Source organism: Tenrec ecaudatus, chromosome 10, assembly GCF_050624435.1.
Source record: "Tenrec ecaudatus isolate mTenEca1 chromosome 10, mTenEca1.hap1, whole genome shotgun sequence".
In the NCBI taxonomy this organism is placed as follows: Eukaryota; Metazoa; Chordata; class Mammalia; order Afrosoricida; family Tenrecidae; genus Tenrec; species Tenrec ecaudatus.
This window is the reverse complement of record NC_134539.1, coordinates 13,676,548-13,697,147: the sequence shown is the minus strand read 5'-3', so window position 1 is coordinate 13,697,147 and position 20,600 is coordinate 13,676,548. Positions and strand designations below refer to the sequence as shown.

Sequence of the window (20,600 nt, the reverse complement as noted above, 5' to 3'; positions counted from 1 at the left end):
AGAATTTCAAATGGTATGTGTGAATAAAAAATAATAATAATTGCCTATGAAACCATGTTTTAGAAGCATGAAGAAGCTGTGTAGATTTGAATTAGAATATTTTTACTCAGTTGAAGAGACCTCTGGACCTTGTGAAATGTGTCTTTGGATGGATTTGATGTGAACAGAAATTACTAAATCAGAATGTATATGGTTTCCATCCAAATTGAAGGAAAATTCTTCGTGAAGGGACATTGCAGGCGTCCCTCTGCTTCACGAATGTCTGGTTTCCTCTGTCCCCTTCCTCTTGTGCTCTACAGGTGGTTGCTGGTGGGGAAGTGAGTGTGGTCACAGGTCAGCAGCAGGAGCCTGCCACTTCTAGTCTGTCTCTCACAGGCCTGGCATCCAACAGTATATTCCAGGATGATCTAGGGTACGCTCATATTTTTTATGATTGTGTGCTGTCTGTCTCTGTGAAAGAAACCTCCCTGACGGCTGTACCCTCTGTCTCCCATGTTCCTAGTGCTCAAACCAGGTGATAAGGCAGGACGACTAAAGACATGTGCTTCTAACCTGTTAAGAAATGATAGGGATTTAAACCATCAAACAAAGATGATAGATAGACAGACATAGTTAACTGATAGATAACTGGATAGACAGATAGCAGTGATGGATGATAGATTAGATGGATACTGATGGGCAGATGGATAGAGAGGCAGAAAGACATGTTGGCCACTACTCTCTCATTTTCAGGTCTCAGATTGTTGGCAGGACATTTTGCTCCTCATGTCGTCACCCTGCATGAACAATACAAGTAAAAACTATGCTTCAAAAAAAATGCCAGCATTGCCCACTTATTTGTTAAAGCATTCTTTAGATTGAAAAGAGTCAGTTGCCCAAAACTGGACTACAAAAGCATCACAAAGACAGCGGAAGAGACCAGGAAGGAGCCAGGTCAGAATCTGGCCGCATTGTATTGTTTAAAGGATGCTGGGTGCACCACGGTTGTACCGTACCGTAGGCAGCTCACCAGCAGGTGTGAGGGGCAATTCGACTCTGGACTTATAGAATAGTTATGTATCAAAATGAATGGAGCAGCGCTGAGTTTGGGCGTGGCTGTTACAGGATTGATATTTTTCTGAGTGTTAGAATAGTAACACTTCTGACTTATTCCAACACACACACACACACACACACACACACACACACACACACCACCCCCACCCCTGCATGCCAGCCTTGTCACTAGAACAAAGTCTAGGAGAGAATGAGCTCTTACATGCAACAAAAACGTGCCGGGAGCATGTTCATTTAAAGGAACCGCAAAGAAGGAACATGTGTCAAGTAGGATTTTATTAGACGATGTAAATTTACAATACTGAACCCAGAAGGCACTTAACAATTCGAGAATCCCCAAGGTATCGGGAATCCTTCCACTGTCAGCATCACGGATCATGTGCAAAGCCCGGTAGATGTCAGAACACCTACGCTTCACAGGTTCTCAGATCTGTGTATGTGGACAGAGGTACCTACCTCTCGGGATTCACGTCCTCTTTTCCTTGCCCTGGCCTGCAGGTCTCCTCAGTGCAAGTCCATCACACTCGACCGGGGCCCAGACGGCTTAGGCTTCAGCATTGTAGGAGGGTTCGGCAGTCCTCATGGAGATTTGCCCATTTATGTGAAAACCGTGTTTGCCAAGGTAAGCTTTCTCCTTCTAACCACCTCCCCCCACCACACACACACACACACACACACACACACACACACACCTACCTCCCCCACCCGTACCCGCACCCCCACCCCCACCCCCAAACATGCATTAACGGTGGTCAGCAGCAGCTGGCTTATTAGTTTATGGCCTGAGGTAATGCCAAATGGTTAACAGTTGATCATTTTCTTCCCAAACTCCCGATGGGTCATTACATAGTTTTGGTCCAATTTGAGGCTTAGTTATGTTCAGAGGAAAAGAGGCCCTAATTGAAACTCCACGGGACTCCCGCCCGTGTACGCAGACATATTCATGAACCCAGATTCAGACCGTAAAGCCCATGTATAGCCTGTGCCACAAGCCACACGTGATTGCCGTTGGAAAACGGGACTTTTTCCTCTGGATGGATTGAGAGCGCCAGCCTTTTGTTTTCTGAGCATTGTTTCAGCTGTGAACTATAAACTGACCACGGCACAGGGGCAGGTTCCTAATCGGCCAGTATTTGTTTGAATCAAATAGAAAAGCAATGGTGAAGGGTATCCAGCAGTCCTCTCACCTGCCCCAAATCAATTGCTTGCCAACAAGTGAGTCAATGAAAAAATAGAAAACCATTTATATTTCTGCGTCTATTAGTAAACTAAGGAGCCCTGGTGGCATGGTGGGTTACGCTTTAGATTGCTAACCACAGGGTCACCAGTTCGAATTCAGCGGCCACTCTGCAGGCTCGCGCTGTCCCATCGGGTTGCTATGAGTGCAGTAACGTTGGTAACACAGTCTAGTCCTAACAAGGTTTTCAAAGGGGAAAAAAAGCTATTGCAAAAATCTGGTGGAAGCCGTCATGATCATCTGTACCCATTGTAGAAGTAGTGTTAACACACTGCTATGGAATTGTTTCAGGAGCCACCCAGTTGAGCAAAGTGTCCTAAGAAACACTCTCCCCTTTCCATTCCCCCCTCCGCTTTGAAGAGTTCAAAGCCACAAATTTATGCTTCATCTGTGAGAAGATTTGATGTGACAGTTCAACCTCTTAGTTTTGAAAACACAGCCATTATTAATTTTACCCAATCTGCAGGGCTAGCTGAACAACAAGCTAGCTGTCGATTTGATTTTCTAGATGGTTTTTCTAAAGCCGTTTGAACAGCACTTGACTTCCCTTCAGCCTCAGAACACTTGCTTTAAAGCACGCGAGTTAGAACATATTTTAAGAATAACATCATTAAAATTAGCCGATTCCAGAAACCCAAGTGGAAGGCAAATTTTGAGAATGATGAGGGTAACGAATGTATAAGGGTGCTTTACTCAATTGCTGTATGTATGGATTGTGATAAGAGTTGTATGAGCCCCAATGAAAGGATTGATATATAAAAAAAGCATCATTATGAGCTCATCAACTCTTCCAAATTTTAAGTCTTACATTTACTTGCATATTTGCCTATGATACGCATGGCCTGAGATGGGGCTCCGTTTCCGACGGCAATGTCTGTTGACTCATCTGAGTCATGTGGGGCCTTTAAGGAAGGGGGAGGAGGAACCGTGTATCTTGGGGTAACCAAGAACCAAGACCGCTTGAGCAGCCTTTTCCGACTCGCAGACCACACAGGAACAGGCCCTGGGAATTAACTTCAGGACCTGGGTCTCATCCTGCTCTTGGCAACGTGCAGCTGAGCCTTGGACATTCGCTTTTGCTTCTGCAAACCTTCTGGGTTTGAGGGTCACATGCACTTGTCCTATAAGATGGAGTCTCTTCCTGCTTGCTCCCTCTGGCTTCTTTCCATGGGCCTCCTTTCTAGGACAGAAGGTTCTGGATTGTATGAAACCATCCCCATTAGGCAGATGCCCAATCGTCTTGATTCATTTGGGATCCTACCAACTGCTTGGCTGACCGGTCAAACAGATGAACAAAACGATCTAACCTACCGACTGCCGACATTGCTCTCAAATTTGGATCTCAGGGCTAACCCCGTTTTGAAAATGTCTCCTGTGTGTGTTCACCCCTGCTTAACGGCTGTAGCACCCCCGTGGAGCCCTGGCAGCCAAGCATGTACACCCCGAGCAATTTACATTCTTGTTTCGCTCGGTGTCTGTTGTGTAGCTGAGAAGTAAACAAGCCGACTTATCATTGCAGGGAGCAGCCTCCGAAGATGGGCGTCTGAAAAGGGGTGACCAGATCATCGCGGTCAACGGGCAGAGTCTTGAAGGGGCCACCCACGAAGAAGCTGTTGCCACCCTGAAGCGGACCAAGGGCAGCGTGACTTTGATGGTTCTCTCCTGAGCGTTGCCCGAGTGGATCCCACCCGTTCTCCACTGTCCAGAGAAGGGAGCCCGTCGGGTGGGCAACTTCTCCCAGGCTGGGCTCACCGATCTCTTCAAAGCCAGAGAGGAAATAATGAAAATTATTTAAATGTTTTCTCATACATGGGCATGGTTTGCTTGCAGCTTAGCATTTGTTTTTCCGTCCCCTTGCTACCTGTGAACCTACGTTCAACAAAAAGAACTTTTCCATCAGCCAAACCCAGCCTTTCTTTGGGAAGATTGTTGACATTTTGAGGTCAAATGGACAAAAATTTTTGGGTCCTGAACTGCTGAGTAGAGAAAGAAACAAAGAGGTTGTAAGTCTAAACCAGGAGAAACAGCGTCAGCAAATGATGGTGAGAAAAAGACAAATGGTAAAAAATAAAATCGTGAAGACTTTTATGAAAATGCCACATTTTACCCATCCATCTTCTCTCTGCAGACTTCACAAGAAACTTTTTTTTTATTAACAGGCTTAAGAAATATGTTCAGTATTAACGATTTCTTAGTATCACAAAAAGCACATCTCTCCACCTCCACTTTGTGCATTTTTTTTTAGTGAAGGCTTTCACGATTCACATTCGCTGGATGGCAGCTAAAAGCACAGAATCCAGTTCTAAGATCATGAGTCAGTAGCAACCATGGGAGTCCATGCTCCCAAGTTCTAGAAAGGAAGCACAAGGGCCTTAGAAAGTTCATTTCCAAATTCCAGTATCATTTAATTCCATCTTCACATGGACTTTGTGAAGCGCCCTCCTGTGTCGAATGCTCACCTGACTCTTTACGTTCGCCTGTCCTAAACCATGGTTGTGTTGTAATCAGGAAAGCAACAGTCATCCCCGTGTGGAACGGGGATTCTCTAGAGAGCAGCCATCTCAGCCGAAGAGGAACGTGGACGAGTCCCGGGCTCGTTTACTGCTGGTTCTGACAACTGATGCAACACTGAAAGTATGTTAGTGTGCTGTGCAATCGGTTTTCAATTAGTATTAATCTTAATGACGGAGAAAAACGCAATGTGTTAGTAATTATTTTGGTTGCATGCCATTAGTAAATTGATAGAAAAATTAAGGGGATTAACATAACTTGGTTTCATTGCCTTAAATTAACATCTTATAATACAATAGTTTAAGGCTAAGGGAAACAGATGGAGCTGTTTATTGAGACAACTGGTAAGGAATTATCATGTGTTCTTTCCCATTTTAGAGCGTGAAACTCCTACATTAGAATATATAAAGTCACTTTAAATATTATCTATATTTGTAACAGAAGTGGTCTACAGATATTTTATTACAGCATTCTTGTGTAAATGCAGAATTGAAGTCAATAAATAAGAAGTTTCAGGCATGCGACAATAAAGATCAGGCATCGTTTTTGGTGTGTTCATTTTACTAGGGAAACGCTTTATTGTATTGTTCAAGATTTACAATTAAAATTGGTTTTGATCATGTCTAACTGAACATATGGTCTTCATAGTTACTCTTCTTTGGACAACATGAGTATGGAAACCTCGATTTTTCATACGTCCAGATTTTTTTCCACGACTAAAGATACACAGACTTGTCTTGGAGCAGAGCTAGGTAAACACCATTGTGGGAAGAAGTGTCTCCTACCTGTATGTGTTTCTGAGGTTCTTTTAATGCAGAAATAACGGCACAAGCTGTTTTTTCCCCTTCTTTGCAAGTTGCTTTTTGAGGCTTGGCAAGAGCTAAAATGTGCTCAGATGAAAAATGAAAATTGTTTATGTTAATTAGCAAAAAGTCTGACTAGAGCCCTAAGCGAGGAATTGGGGACTCTTTGTCCTAGTCCTGCCGCTAATTAGTTAATGAGCATGCGCGGTCCCTCTCTGGCTCATCGCGAAAACGGTCTGTCATTGCATCCCAAAGCTTCTATCTCATTCGAAACTAAGAGAACCAGGTGATTCTTAGTTATTCAAAGTGGATACTCAAACACTGCATCCCCCCAAAAAATAATAATTCAGAGAGATGTTCCCTGGCGAATCATTGAACAATCAGGTACTTAATATAATAAAATTTATTTCAGTATCCCTTCTTATCAGTTATTTGCTGACAGTCCCGCTTGAAAGGCTGCCAGGTCCCATGAGCTGCCATCTTTTTAAGATTGAACTTGCAGATTTTTACCATATTTAAGAGTGACTATGAGAGTACCCCAATGAGAACAGCTTAAACTGTTCTTAAAACCTTTTCAATATCCTGAGTCACTATGCTAATACTTGGCTTTTAGGAACATAGGAATGACTAAATTCAAGGTCGTGATTGAGTTCATGGCATTACATTTGCTCAGCGAGCTAGTTGCAGTCTTCATACTAATGGCAAAAAAAGAAACAGCAGGACTGTCACAAATGCACATAGAAAATTCAGGAAAAGCCCCTCTCCTGAGTTCCTGGTAATTGACAAAGTCAAGTCCTTGACACAGAGGAAGGGGGGTGGGGAGGATGGGAAAGAGGGCAGGAAGACAGTAAAAGTTTGCTCCCATAGATGTGAGTTCTCTGTGGTGAAGGAAGAAGTACTTGAATAAAGAGTTTAAATGTGGACATGGGCATTACCATGTCAATACTGTGTACCGGCCCACCCTGAGGATTGCCCATGAGGACTTCAGCATGACTGCTTGCTTGCTTAAATCAAAGTGGAGAACACTTTACATTTCTGGTCATTTTCTTCTCCCCCAACCAATAATAATAATAATGTAAGTTTAATTCAGTACAGACTGATGTGTAGCAACAGGCGTCGCATTGAGATGCACCATGTCAGTAGACTCCGTAAATCAGAGAGCAGTGATGGAGTTGGAAACATTTAAACATTAGCATTAGTAAAAGATGAGAAAAAGAAGAGGTTTTTTAAAAATGTGTTCCCGATAGATCCGAAGGAGCAAAAGATGTATTTCATTTCCCTCCCCTGAGATGCACAAGGAGGCTTCAGAAAGTTCATGGGATATGGCATGAGAGCTTGATGGGTGTTTCCCATGAAAGATTGGAGGCCCTTCATCCTCTGCTGGGCTGCCTGAGCTATCGGGCTGCCCAGCTCATTGTGGGTGAGAAAGGATGCCTGCAGGGAAACACGAGTATTTTTGGGGGGTCTAGGTGTGGGAATGCCAAAGCTCTCATCACCTGCTCTCCGCAGCCTGGTGGTGGTTTCATGTCCTGGATAAGGATTCTGGAATGCTTTGATTTCTTCCAAGATGTTCCGCAGCTCTGTCTGCTGGGACTTGATGGGTAACATTGCCCCTTTCTGAAGGGGGTCATTTGTAAGGCAGGACTGGCCTCCTTCACCTCTGCATGAGCAAGAAAGAAAAAATGTTGGCACCAAAAGAATTTCTAAATGAAAGGGTGAAAACTAGTGGAAGCATATGTTCTTAAAGTGATTTTTCTAACTTCATTTTGCAGCCGCTTCAAATTCAGTGTTCCATATTGTCCATTTTCATGTAAATTAGGAAAATGTATATGGGATTATGTGTCGAAGACTTTTAATTATCCATTTTAGTACAGTACTGGAGGTTTAATGATCCGCACTTAAAGGAGTCCTCTCAAGGAGGGAAACAAATCTATGGTAATGATCTCCGAATTGTCTCTCTGAAAATGTTGCTTGAACATTTTCAAGTTCCAAACATTTTCATTTAAAAAAATATCATCATCAAAAGACTGCCTTCGGCGGTTCTGCAGAAAGCGCTTCAGCTTGCTCACTACATTCACCCTCCTTGGAGGAAGGCGTGTCATTTGTGAGTACTTTGAGATTCTTTCTTCTGCTACCCCCACCCTCTTGCTTCTCACTCAAAGATTTTCCAAAGCAAATATGCTTATCTTCATTGTACGAGCCCCCAATAAAATGATTTCATTAAAAAAATAGGAGTATCTTCAAAACCATACCATTCTCTATTTTTAAAGTTAGTGTACCAGCAATTGCTATTTTAAAATCTGAGTCTAGGTTGAAATCGTTCATATTCGAAGATCCATTCCCACAAACATGATTAATTTAAGGGTTGTGTATCTTTGCTTGAGAAAATTAAGATACTGCATGTGTACTATATAGAAAGCATGACTGCATGCCCAGGAAGAGTGGTCATATCAGAGAAGACATGGTAATATAAATGTCTTTCTTCAACCTCAAATTTTTATTTTTGTGTACTTGTGTGATTGGATTTTTCCTTTTGAGATTACATGCAATTAACTTTATACCCCCATTGCTACAATTCCAATTATTTTGCATTCAACCTTCACATGTACTCCATTTCCTCATAATTACTGGATACTTTTTCTCTAGCGTAGACTAATTTTTAATATAAAAGAACTTACAAGAGACACTGCATCTAAATAGTTTAAATAGGGAACACTATCATTTGCCTTCACTGTAAAGAAACTGAACAAAAGACATGTTAATCAATTCTATCAAGACACCCGTGAATGCATACCAAGCCAAGCGTCGCGACTCAAGGCCCACTCTCTTTGTTGGGAAGTCCCTGGCAGGTGCAGTCGAGTAGTGGACTGCTATCTAGAAGGCTAGTACTTCGGGCCCACCTACAGGCACCTGGAGAGGTGGGCCTGGGCTTCTGCTTCTGAGCGCTCACAACTTTGAAAACCGGATGGGGCGCAAGTGGGCTCACCTGAAATTGAAAAGAGCTTAAGAAGAACTCTGCTAGAAAGCGAGATGGGTAAACATGACAACAGGGTCCAGACTCCGCGAAGGCACCCTCCTCGACTGAAAGCCGAAAATGACTCACACTGTTACTCAGGATTACTGGGTCTTGTCATAATGCCACCAAGAATGATCTTACAACGTGCCCCCCCCGCTTTTGCAATAAATAAATAAATAATCATATGAAAATCTGGAAGGTTATATTTACAGACCTTTTTTAAAAAAATGTGAAAGCAAGCCAGTCAACTGTTCTAAAAGAGTTTTCTTCACTGTTGAGGTTGCCTAAGAAGTTATTTATAAAATACGATGATCTCTAAAATCAGAATTGGGTCATTCTGTCCAGTGCTTTAGTTTTGATAGTCTTGGTTTGAAATAGAGGACAAATGGCATAAATTAATGGAGTAAAATGAATACTGTGGTAATATTAAATAAAGCTAATGGCCCTAGCACCTGGAGGGCTGTGCAGATGGCAGGCACACCTAATTATGCACCCCGCCGCCTTTAAGTCTACCGATAAAAATCTCTCAACTGAGTATGAAATATGTTCTTTTTCTGGCTCCAGAAAAGTTTGAATGAGGCAATTTCTTGCTCAAAAATTACCAGTCTAATATACTTGCTTCTTAAAGAACAGAAAATGTAATTCCTGCGAGTTAAATGAAGTGATTAAATATTTACATGAGTGTTAAAACAAGCCATAGGGACAGTTATGACTTTTGTACTTCTGATAAATATTAAAATGGGTCTTTCGGCCCCACTAGAAAAACATACCTACTCAAGTCAGTAAGGAAGTACTTGACTGTAGGTTTACATTTTCACTGGATACACATCAGTGTAAAAGAATAACATACTAATAGAGCTCTAAGTAAATTGATTGACTTTCTCTGGGTACAAATTTGGTCAGCTATCATGCAGATATTTATAAGTTTATTCAATTCTTTAAGAAGCTACTTCTATACTTGTGTACAGATAATATGATTCTCTACAGAGATATCCCAGACACCTTACTGAATTTCCATGAAATGAACTACTGTATGAGTTCTCTTTATTTAAAGAACATGACTTCCAATGACCTAGTTTGGGTTTCATAATTATTTTTTTAATGCTTTAAAAATACTTGTTATAAACACCTACCATTTTTCACAGAATCAGATTCATATTTGTTACCTGCATTAAAAATTATAAAATGAGGAAAAGTGAAATGCGATTCTTTTGCAGTCATTGTTAGTAGATGCCATCAAGGAGATTCGAACTCAAAGTGGACCTAAGTTCAACGGAACAAAACCCTGCCCAGGCCTGTGCATCCTCACAGTGAGTCCATTGGTGCAACCAATTCATTTTACTGATGTTCTTGCTCTTTGGGGCTGACTCTCTGCTGTACCGCATTTCTACTATACCAAGATGATGGCTTCTTCCAGGGAATGGATCCTCCTTTTAACGTGTCCAAAACACAGGAGGGAAATCTTGAAATCCTCCCTTCGATGGAAAATTCTGTCTGCACCTCTTCCAAGAAAGACTTGTTTGGCCTTCTGAGGCAGTCCAGGATGATTCTTCAGCAACACCTAATTCACATGAACCGATCCTGCAGCCATCCCTATGCCTGGTCCAGTGTTCACGCGCATCCAGGGCAACTGGAAACACCATGGCTCGGCTCAGAGGCACCTCAGTCCTCACAGTGAGATCTTTGCTCCTTCGTGCTTCAAGCAAGACGCATGCAGCCGCTCTGCCCAATGCAATCCGTTGTTTGATTTCTGAACCCTGCCTCCATCACGTGGATCCTAGTAAAATAAGATCCTTGACAACTTCCGTCTTCCCGTGTTTATCATGATGATGTCTGTTGGCCTCGTATTGAGAATTTTCGTCTTCTCTGCTTTGGGTTGGAATCCACTGACGTCTTCATTCCTAGACCCTTCTTCGACAAGTGCTTAAGGTTCTCTGGGCTTGCAGCAGACAGAGTTGGGTCATCCGTACGTTGCAGGTATGGAAGGAGCCTTCTTTCCAACCTGACGCCATGTTCCTCGTATAGGCCAGTTTCGCAGATTATTCATTGAGCAGACAGATTGCGGTGAAAGGATCTAACATGAACAGACACCTTTCTTGATCTTTCATTCAATATTCCCTTGTTCTTTTGGTCTTGGCCGATGTCAAAGTTCCGAGTGAGCACAAGTAAGTTCCTAGAATTCCTGATTTTTGTGATGTAGTTTGCACTGATCCATGCAGTCAAATATCTTTTGCACAGCCAGTAAAATGCATATGAGCATCTTTCTGATATTCTCTGTTTTCAGCCAAGTTCCACCTGACGTCAGCAATCCCAGTCCTTATTCCACATTCTGAATGAATCTGGCTTGGATTTCTGTCACCTCTCTGTCAATATGCTGCTGTGACTATTTTTCAGTTATTTTAATTAAAATTTTATTTTCATGTGATATTGTTTGATTTTTCACACTCCGATGTCGCCTGTCTTTAGAATAGACACAAATAGGAAGTTCTTCCAGTCAGTTAGCCAGGTAGTGAGCTGTCTTCCAAATGCAGACAGGGGAATGCTTCTGGTTTTTCATCAGCTTGGTTAGATATTTTGATTGACATTATATCAATTCTGGGAGCCTTGTTTTTCTCCAATGCTTTTCAGTGCAGCATAGACCATCAGCTCTTGATTATTACCTTTTAAATCATTGAACATCAATTCTTTCTTGTACAATGATTCTATGCATGTCTTCCCTTTTCTTGTAATGCTTCATGAATCATTCAGTATTTTGCCCATAGAATCCTGTACCATTTTCGTCCGTTCTTTCAGTTTGAAAATTCTATATATGTTCTGCTCTTCGTGTTTTCTAACTCCAAGTCTTTGCACAGTATGTTATAATACTTTATCTTCTCAAGTTGTCCTTTGAAACTTTCTATTAACTCGTTTACTTCATTTCTCCCCACCATTTAGCCACCTCATGATGAAGGACAAGTTTCAGAGTCTCTTCTGAGATTCACTTCGAGCTTTTCTTTCTGTTCTGTCTGAAGAAAGACATTTTGTTTCTTCATGTATTGAGATAGTTAGTTTATTGTGCCAGCCTGGCCGATAAACACAAGTGGGATTAATTGAAGGACAGAGAGATAAATGGATTGGTGAGCCTCGCCTTTTTTGTCTCTCGCTCTTTGATCATCGGACCAGTGTGTGGCTGCCTTGCTTGTTCTGTGCCTCAATTTACAGACTACACTACATGTGGGACGCCTAGCCTGTGGACTGTGTCGCTGTAAGTCAAGGTCCCTTTAATACCACATGATTGAAATTTACATTCTGGAGCTGGGGTCTGACAGTTGGTGACCTGGCTGACAATTTTGCTGCCTGTGCTGGGATAGCCTAGCTCTCTCTACAGAGGACTACCTGGCAGCCCTAAGGACTTGAAGGACTTCTAGTGTCTCACAACTCTCTCATGGGAGTGAGTTGCACTGAGCCATTTGTACTGCTTTATAATTTAACAGTTCATTTATTGTTATTTATCAATCTATCTGTTTATAATTTAACAGTTCATTTCTTGTGTTATACATATATATATATATATATATATATATATATATATATATATATATATATATATATATATATAATTATCAGCAATCTGGTTTTATCTCGCTAGAGAACCCTGTCTAACACATGTATGATGGTCTCGGTGCTATCCCACAGCTCCTCTGGCCTTCTTCAGTCATCAGTGTTCAGTTTGTCAAACCTGTACCGAGGGGGTCTAGAAGTTCATATGGGACATACTCAAGGCTGCATTTTGGCTCAAGTGGACTTTCCTTGAGCGTTCATATTAGCAACTAATGGTCTGTTACAAAGCCGATCCCTGGACTCATTTTGACTGATGACAATGATCTGTGTCATCTCTTTCCACATGCGGAAAGTCACCATTTATGTTGAAAAGAAGATATCTGCAATGAATAAGTCATTGCTTTTCAAAATTTTACCATGAGATCTCCAGCTTGGTTTCTACCACCAAAAATATTTTCCAGTTAGCAGTCATTTCTCTGTTTTCTACTCTCACATTCCAATCACCAGGATTTATGGATACATCTTCACTGCATGTTTGTTTAATTTAAGACTGAAGGAATTAATGGAATTCTTCAATTTATTCATCACTGGCTTTAGGGGTTGTGTTGTAGTTACATAATCTGTTGTCAGTTTGAGACACTGAAGAGTGAGGGGGTGGAGTTTAGCCTGTCAATCAGGTCACAGCTTGATGACTTCATTTGGAAGTGTTAAGTGGCTCACTGGAGGTGGGACACACACACACACACACACACACACACACACATTCCTTGGGAGACATTACTGACCATGAGTCTGATGTAGCTATGCTGATGCAGGAGGAACCACGTGGAGACTCACACCAGTGCTGAAATTCTGCATTGCCACTGGATCCACAAGATTTTCCACTCACTGGTCTGTGACTTTTCTGCATTCGGTGTATTGCATGTGTTTCATGAATCTGAAGAGGAATTTATAGATTGGTATCAGATATATAGGCGAATATCAGACTTATGGACTTGATCTGGACTGGACAGGGATGTCTTCTTAATGTATGATTGCTCTTTGATAATAGAGCTTTTTCTTATACACTTATGAATGTCTCTGGATTTATTTCTCTAGTCAACTCAGACTAACACAGGTTGGTACCTAGATTTGAATAATATTCATATTAACTGATCACTCTCTTTTTCTTTTTTGAGATGAACTTGTTTGTCACTAAAGCCTCCAAGTCTATTTCCATTTTAACTAGTCTTTCTCATAGGCATGCAAATATTACCCGCATTGTTCTTTAGGACAGATCTTTGACATGTTCTTTTTCACACTGAATGCAAAGCCATGTTCCTTCTTTTGCTCATTCCAATACCATAAACCATATCATGGTCTCTTTGAAAATAGCAGATACCAATCCGATTCAGGTCACTAATGCATCTCATATCAATTTTGATACATTCCCTTTCATGTCTAATGAATTGCAATTCTCCTAAATTCATTCTTAGATTCATATATCCCACATTCTGATTATTAATATGTTTGCAGCTATTTTCTCACTTGGGTTGTGCCCCATCAACATGTGAACGTTCCCAAGACTTTGCTCCATCTATGTCATGAAACTCACGCCAACTTTGGGATTGTAGTGCTTCCTTGGTCATATTTTGGGTTCTTTCCAATTTAAGGAGCCCATCTACATGCACTGCTCTAGAAAAAAAAAAATCAACACCAACATGTGACCTAGAAGAAGTATAGCCAGAATGCTCCTTCCAAACAAGGATGACAAGATTTCATCTCACATACTTTGAACATGTCACCAGGAGAGACGGTCCCTAAAAAGGAGTGTCATGCTTGGTAAAGTAAAGAGCAAGTGAAAGAGAGGAAGACCCGTACAAAAATGGATGGACACAGTGGCTGCAACAATGGGCTCAAGCCGAAGAACAATGGTGAGCACGGTGCAGGACTGGGCAGTACTTCTTCCTCTTGTACACAGGGGCACTGTAAGTTGGCACTGACGATGGCACCTGATGACAGCTATACCATCAGAAAAAGCTGTGCCGTTATTTGTAAAGTCTTCAGTGGCTAATTACTCCCGAGTGAACTGCCTCCCCCTTCTTCCTTATCTGTATTAGTCCAGAAGGGCCACTGACACCTAGCCAATATGAGTACATGAACTGCCCATGGCAAAGCTTCCTGCATCACAGAAAACACAGGCCATCCCAGTACACCAGGTGAGTGAGTGGTGGATTAGATATATTCACATCAATAGTCAAAGATCTGGGGCCAGTATGTTTTATGTTAACAAAGGGGCTAATTTTTAGACAAGACTGCATATACATTTCTATATTTGAATTCTTTAAATACATGAATAAGTTTTTTATATCTGTAATATATAAATTGCTATTTGGTGAACCCAAAACTAGTAAACTTACTTACTCACACTTATTTATAAGCCCCCAAATAAAATCCCTGCCTGTTACATGGATTCTGGCTGAGGGCAACCCTAGAGGACAAATGTTCCCAAGGTTTCCAGTCTCTGATCTCCGGGCCAGGTACGTACTTGATCTCACACACTGTCAGGAGCAACCAGTCCATGGGGGAAACGTCATGCTTAATAAAGGAAGAGGGAAATCTTCAATGAAATGGATTGATACAGTGGCTGCAATAACAGGCTCTCACACACCCACGATTGGGAAGCTGCTCCAGGACCAGCAGTGTCTTATTGTTTGCACATAGGGTAGCCATGAGTCAGAACTGACTGGAAGACTCCCAAGCAGCGATAACAACATCTTCCTCAATGAACTATTAACATGAAGTGAACTGAACACAGTGTTGCTTGATGAAAAGAAATATTGTCAGTGTTACCAAAATCCAGGTAATGGTTCCTGTGCTGCTGCAGCCGTGAAGGTCGAGCTGTGCAGTTTCAGTGGGTACAAGACTTATCCCGGACACAGAGGCTCTCTCTGTGCCAGGACCGATGGAAAGGTTTTCCAGTTCCTTAATGCAAAATGCAAATTGGCATTCCTTTCCAAGAGGAACCCTCAGCAGATAAACTTGACTGTTCTCTATAGAAGGAAGCACAAAAAGAGGCAATCAGGAAATTCAAAAGAAAAGAACCCACCGTGTAGTCAGACTCCAGAGGGCCATCCCTGGAGGTTCTCTTGCTGATGAGATGGCCAAGAAGAATCAGAAACCTGAGGTTAGAAAGGCCCAACGAGAACAGGCCATCAGGGCTGCCGAGGAAGCATAAAAGGCAATGCAAGGACCTACCATGGAGGCAGCGCCTAAGCAAACGATTGCAGAGCCTGTGAAAGTTTCCGCTCACTGGGTTGGTGGAACATACTAAGTTGGCAGGTGAGACTTTCAAATAAAGAAGCAACTATAATACACACACACACATATCAAGGTAACATAAAGGTAATTCTGATAAAACAGTGAATTACAAGGTTTATTTGTCAAAGAATGTGCTATACTTCATATTAAATTATACCCCAATGTTCAAAATAAGCTTGTGAAGTGGTCTCCTAATTCCTCACCCCCAATAAATGCCTCATAGATTCTATAAAAGGGAAGCTAAAGCCAAAGTGATTCAAGAGAACTAACAACTACGGGGTCTCCTTGGTTGGTGAAGTGAATATGACACGCCTTAATATTTTAAATACATACTTGGTTTGAGAGTTATTTAAACCTGGTGGGTTGCTTTATTGCCAGTGTAAGCCCGAGTACTTACACTATAGCCAAGTGCTTGGGATCCAAAGTAGACGGCAAATTACATAATGTCCACTATTCCCACAATCCATCCTCCATCAAACCCTTGCTTTGAATTGGCGGGGACCGGGAAATATCATCATCCCCTCTTTTGAGGCACGATCTCTTGTGGGAATGGAGGAAGACAGAAGAAAGCAGCTTCGTATCATAACGAGCCTTCAGAAAGGAGGACCCTATTGTCTGACAGATGTCTCGTTTCTTTCATATTAGATATCAGTTCTCAAATGGCTTGAGCCTAAATGAATTGGGAAAATGTGGATGGACGTTTCCCTTACTCTGGTGGTTAGTGTTGTAATTATTATTGCTTAAAGAGTCAAAGAAAATAAATTTGCTTTCAGGGAGAATTTCTTCCAAGACATGATCAAATATAGTCATAAAAGAAGGTTCAAAGTCTGATGATTTGACTCTAAAAGTTCAATCTTGGGCGTTAGGACTGAAGACAGAAACTCCTGTTTGGGTTGCTAAGGGTTCCTTTGGATGTGCTATAAAGTGTCAACAAGCAAACAGACAGCCAGTACCAACTCCAACAGCACACTCACTGTCGTGGTGTGGATGCTGACCCATAGCAACTCTACAGGACAGAGTGGGCCCGTCCCCAGAGTGGGGGGGCTAGGCTTCTGATACTGGACCTCTATCGAAAGACAGTCTTTCTCCAGCATGTAACTACTGTGTAGCCAGGAACCCTTGACGACTGGTACAGTCCGCCTCACTTCCAGGTTTGCATACTGAGTGCACAAAGAAGACCTCAGTGAGATGGATTGACACCGTGGCTGCAACAATGGGCTTAAACAGCCGGCCCAGAGTGAGGCTGGTGCTTGGTTTTACTCTGTTGAGATGGGTAGAAATCCTTGGCAAGTGTCCGTTGAGTAGTCATGGGCCATGGTTTTTTAATGACATATCTGGCATGATTTTGTTGCTTATGAGGCTTATCTAGCTTCTCAACTTAGAAAATTTTCTAAAAAATTATTGTCAGAAGAATTTTGCTTCTCCATATTGGGATTTTGAATACAGGAGAGGTTAGATATGTTGTTATTAGGGAATCTGGATAGGATTTTGGGGAAAAAAATCCCAAATTTGAGGCATACTGGGAGGTGGAATTGTATTCAGAGCCCCTTCTATAGTCAGATACTTAGTTTAAATCTATTTATTTATGGAAATAATATTTTCCTATATTCTGGGATTTTAAAAGTAAAAATATATAATGGCTGTGAAGGTCTTAATTGTAGACAATTTTTATTAACCTCTTAACCACACATTTATAAATTTGTCAACTTGCAATGACCCTCTTAGCTATATACCTAGAGACACTGAAAGCAGGGACACACGTGCGCGCACACACACACACACACACACACCAACACTCACAGAAGCATTATTAACAAAAGAAAGGAACAACCCAAGGGTCTATTAAGAGATGAGTGTGTAAGCAAAATGCAGCATACATAGCAGAATCGGATACAGTCTACAACAGGCATGCAACTTTGGAAAACAATACGAGTATGGTACGTGAATTAAGTTATTTACAGTAAAGTTATTCTGATTCCATTGCACAATGCATCTAGAATACATCATCTCCTTGAGGCAGGCAGCAGATGAGTGGTTATAAAGATCTGAGGAGAAAGGAGAGGACTAGGAGCTGTTGCTTAGTGGGTACAAAGGCGCACTTTGGTGAGATGAAAACGTCTGAGAGAGATGATGGCGATGGCGGGTCACATGGTGACTGTGCCGCTGACATGCCCACCTCCACATGGTGAACAGGACACTAATCGCCAACTGTGGTATGGATTTATGACCACATTTTTTAAAATTATGGGTTAATAAATAAGTGTGCTTTAAGTGTAAAACAAAGTTTTTAATAGACCAAATCTGAATATATGTTCTATTATTTTCACGTTACATAGCTCCAGAAATGAAACCTTCCTTTCTATACAGTACTAATGGGTACTGCCTACCCAATCTTTCCCAAAAGCTTGAGGTGGTATATAATTTTTGCACTGAAGCATTTTGAAATATTCACAATAAATATATTAAAGAGCAGCCACCTTCCCTGTCAGCATGACCTTTGCACCATGCTCATAATCACTGCAGCTTTGACACTTTATAAAGCATGTCAGCTTATAACAGATGGTTGCACTATGTTACTGTATTTTTATCTGGATTATGAACTCTGTTTCAAACCTGGAAAGAATTTTAGGGTTAGGCTCAAAAATGGATGTGAGGAAGAGAGAGAAAGCTTACAGGGAGGAAAGGGACAAGGGACATTGGTTACTTTAAAAGAAACTATTCTCAAGCCAACTAGGTCAAGATTCACCTATTGGAGATGAAAGTAAAATATGAATGTTTTCAGAGTTAATGGACAAGAAAAGGGGTGGGGAGTGAATTTGACAATTCTAATTTCTAGACAAAAGAATTTACAAAATCCCACATATAACTACTAAGGGTTTCATACAGATTTTCTAAATAAAGACTGAATTGTTGACTATAAATAAAGGAGGGAGAGGATCAGGTTGGGACAGATGTATAAATCAATGAAAAAGAAACTAAGAATGCTGAACTTCCAAACTGGAAGGACGTGGGTTCTGGCGGTGGGGGTGGGGGGGAGACAGTGCCAGGTTGACCTTCTGTCTCCTTTCCTTTTTCCTTTTCATTTAATCATTTTATTGGGGGCTCTTACAGATCTTACAACAACCCATAATTGAAGACCTTTCCTTATTTCTGAACATCCCTTTTAACTCAAGTTTGGGATAATGGACCTAGAGAACATTGACAACTCATGTTTTTTTTTCATCTTAACTTTCATAGGAAATAAAAATAAATAAAGGTGTGAGATCCCCAGAGCAGCTAGGGCAGTGCTTAATGACTGCTTTTTTTTCCTGCAGACGTCACCATAATTAAGTGGATGGTTTCCATGGCAGCACAGGGGGTCTGGATAGATCCTGGCAATATGTAGTTTCAACATGTCTAAACTGTGAATTACTCATAATCAACTGGAACTGATCCCTCGGATCATCTTTATAATAAAAGAATAAAATAGCTTATGTATATTTTCTTTAACCCTTGCACCTTCTTCAATATATCACCGTCAGCCATATGTCAAATGGGGGTAGGAGCTTTTGGATAAACAATAAGCCTTCAGAAGACTCAGCTTATTTACTTCTCTAACTTTGACCTAAGTACTATTAATAATAATCAAGCAGCCCACTCCGATGGTACCATTTGGTACCAGGCAAAGAAAAGCGTATTTCCTTTGTCCTTGAGTCAGGAACCATCTGAAATCCCTGAGAAGCATGATGGCAGATGGTATGAGACAGAAAAGTGAAATAAAGCCAAAATCTAGATATTTCAGATGAAATTAGTGTTCTGGATTAAATTATTAAGTAAATTGACTCAATCTTCCAGGTGTTTCTCTGGTATAGACTTGGCTTGCAGTATAGGTATAGGCAAAAAAAAAACAAAAGCAATCATGTACACACACTGGGCTTTGAATATTATATCCTGAGTTGATAACGAGACTGTTTTATGTTTTTTTTTATTGGAAACATTTTTTGGTGTGTTATTTTTTTAACCTGAATTTTGCATGAACACTTCAAACAGTCAATATTTTCCAGAAATTAATGATTGATTCAGGGGTCAGTGCCTTTAAGGTCATCATCCCCAAACTTCCCTGCTCCTCTCTTCTTCCCCAACAAATCCTGCCTGTTTGCGATACTACTGTACTGTCTCCCCAGTCTTTAAACTGGAAGAGCCGCCTCTGCCTTGAACTAGAACTCTGTCAAACTGCACCCTTCATAAAGGAACGCAGAGCTCATGTGAAATGGATTTCATTCCTAACCTTGACCCAAGAAGGAGGATGTCCCTTACTTTGTGCACCTAATCCGAAGAGACCAGCCCTTGGGGAACAGGACGTTATGCTTGGTATAACAGAAGGTCAGCAAGAAAGAGGAAACCTTCCCTTCATCGCATTTGGATTTTGTTATCGCCATCTCTGGATCCCACAGGCTGGTGTGCTTCTTAGATGTGGATTTAATTGAGGCCTCACTTAGCGGGATGCTTGCTTGAATACACGCTTTGAAGACCCCAGACACTATTCCAGTTGATAGCCGGGCACCATCTGCTTTCTTCACCACACTGTGCTGTAGCACCCTGATCTTTCGTGAAGGTCCAGCAGTTCCAGCAACTATGGTGAGGATGGCACAGGACTGGGCAGTGTTTTATTCTGTTGTACATCAGGGTCTCTGATGGCACCTAACAAGAACTAACATATTTTGTTAAATAACAGTAGTCCTGTATGGCTTAAAAACAAGTGTTGGAATACCAACTAAATATGTTAAAGAGATTTGTTTTATGTCAAATTTATTTGAATGTCAAACATGCTAATAAACCCTAAATTTTCACTGGGAGTAGATGACACTTCCCAAGTAAATGACAGCAAAAGTATCCAGAGAGAATCCAGCTCCAAGGAATAGTTCCGGGCGAAACTACTCCACCGCATTTAGACGTGTTCCTGATGGAATGCTTTAGATAGGTGCTTTCTTTCCTACAGGTTTTGAGGTTTTAGGTAGAAACATGGGTCCTTGTGTATCATTTTACCTCCCTCAATATAGCAAACTATATCACATAGCAGGTCATAATATTTTTTTGAGAGATCCCGAGAGAGAAAGAATGAGATATTTCCTTTTCCTTAATGAAACTGGACAGGAGT

General features: G+C 41.3%; 1 protein-coding gene across 6 annotated transcripts in view; it reads left to right on the top strand.

Moving 5' to 3' along the window:
- MPDZ (multiple PDZ domain crumbs cell polarity complex component) overlaps positions 1–5,380 on the top strand; it is a 187,616-nt gene extending 182,236 nt beyond the window's left edge. For all 6 annotated transcript variants that reach the window (XM_075559920.1, XM_075559919.1, XM_075559916.1 and 3 more), the window contains 3 exons: positions 300–412; positions 1,555–1,678; positions 3,813–5,380. In XM_075559920.1, coding sequence (XP_075416035.1) covers positions 300–412; positions 1,555–1,678; positions 3,813–3,959 — 384 coding nt within the window. In that variant the 3' untranslated portion in view covers positions 3,960–5,380. The remainder of the gene's footprint in view (positions 1–299; positions 413–1,554; positions 1,679–3,812) is intronic.
- The last annotated feature ends 15,220 nt before the right edge of the window (positions 5,381–20,600 follow it).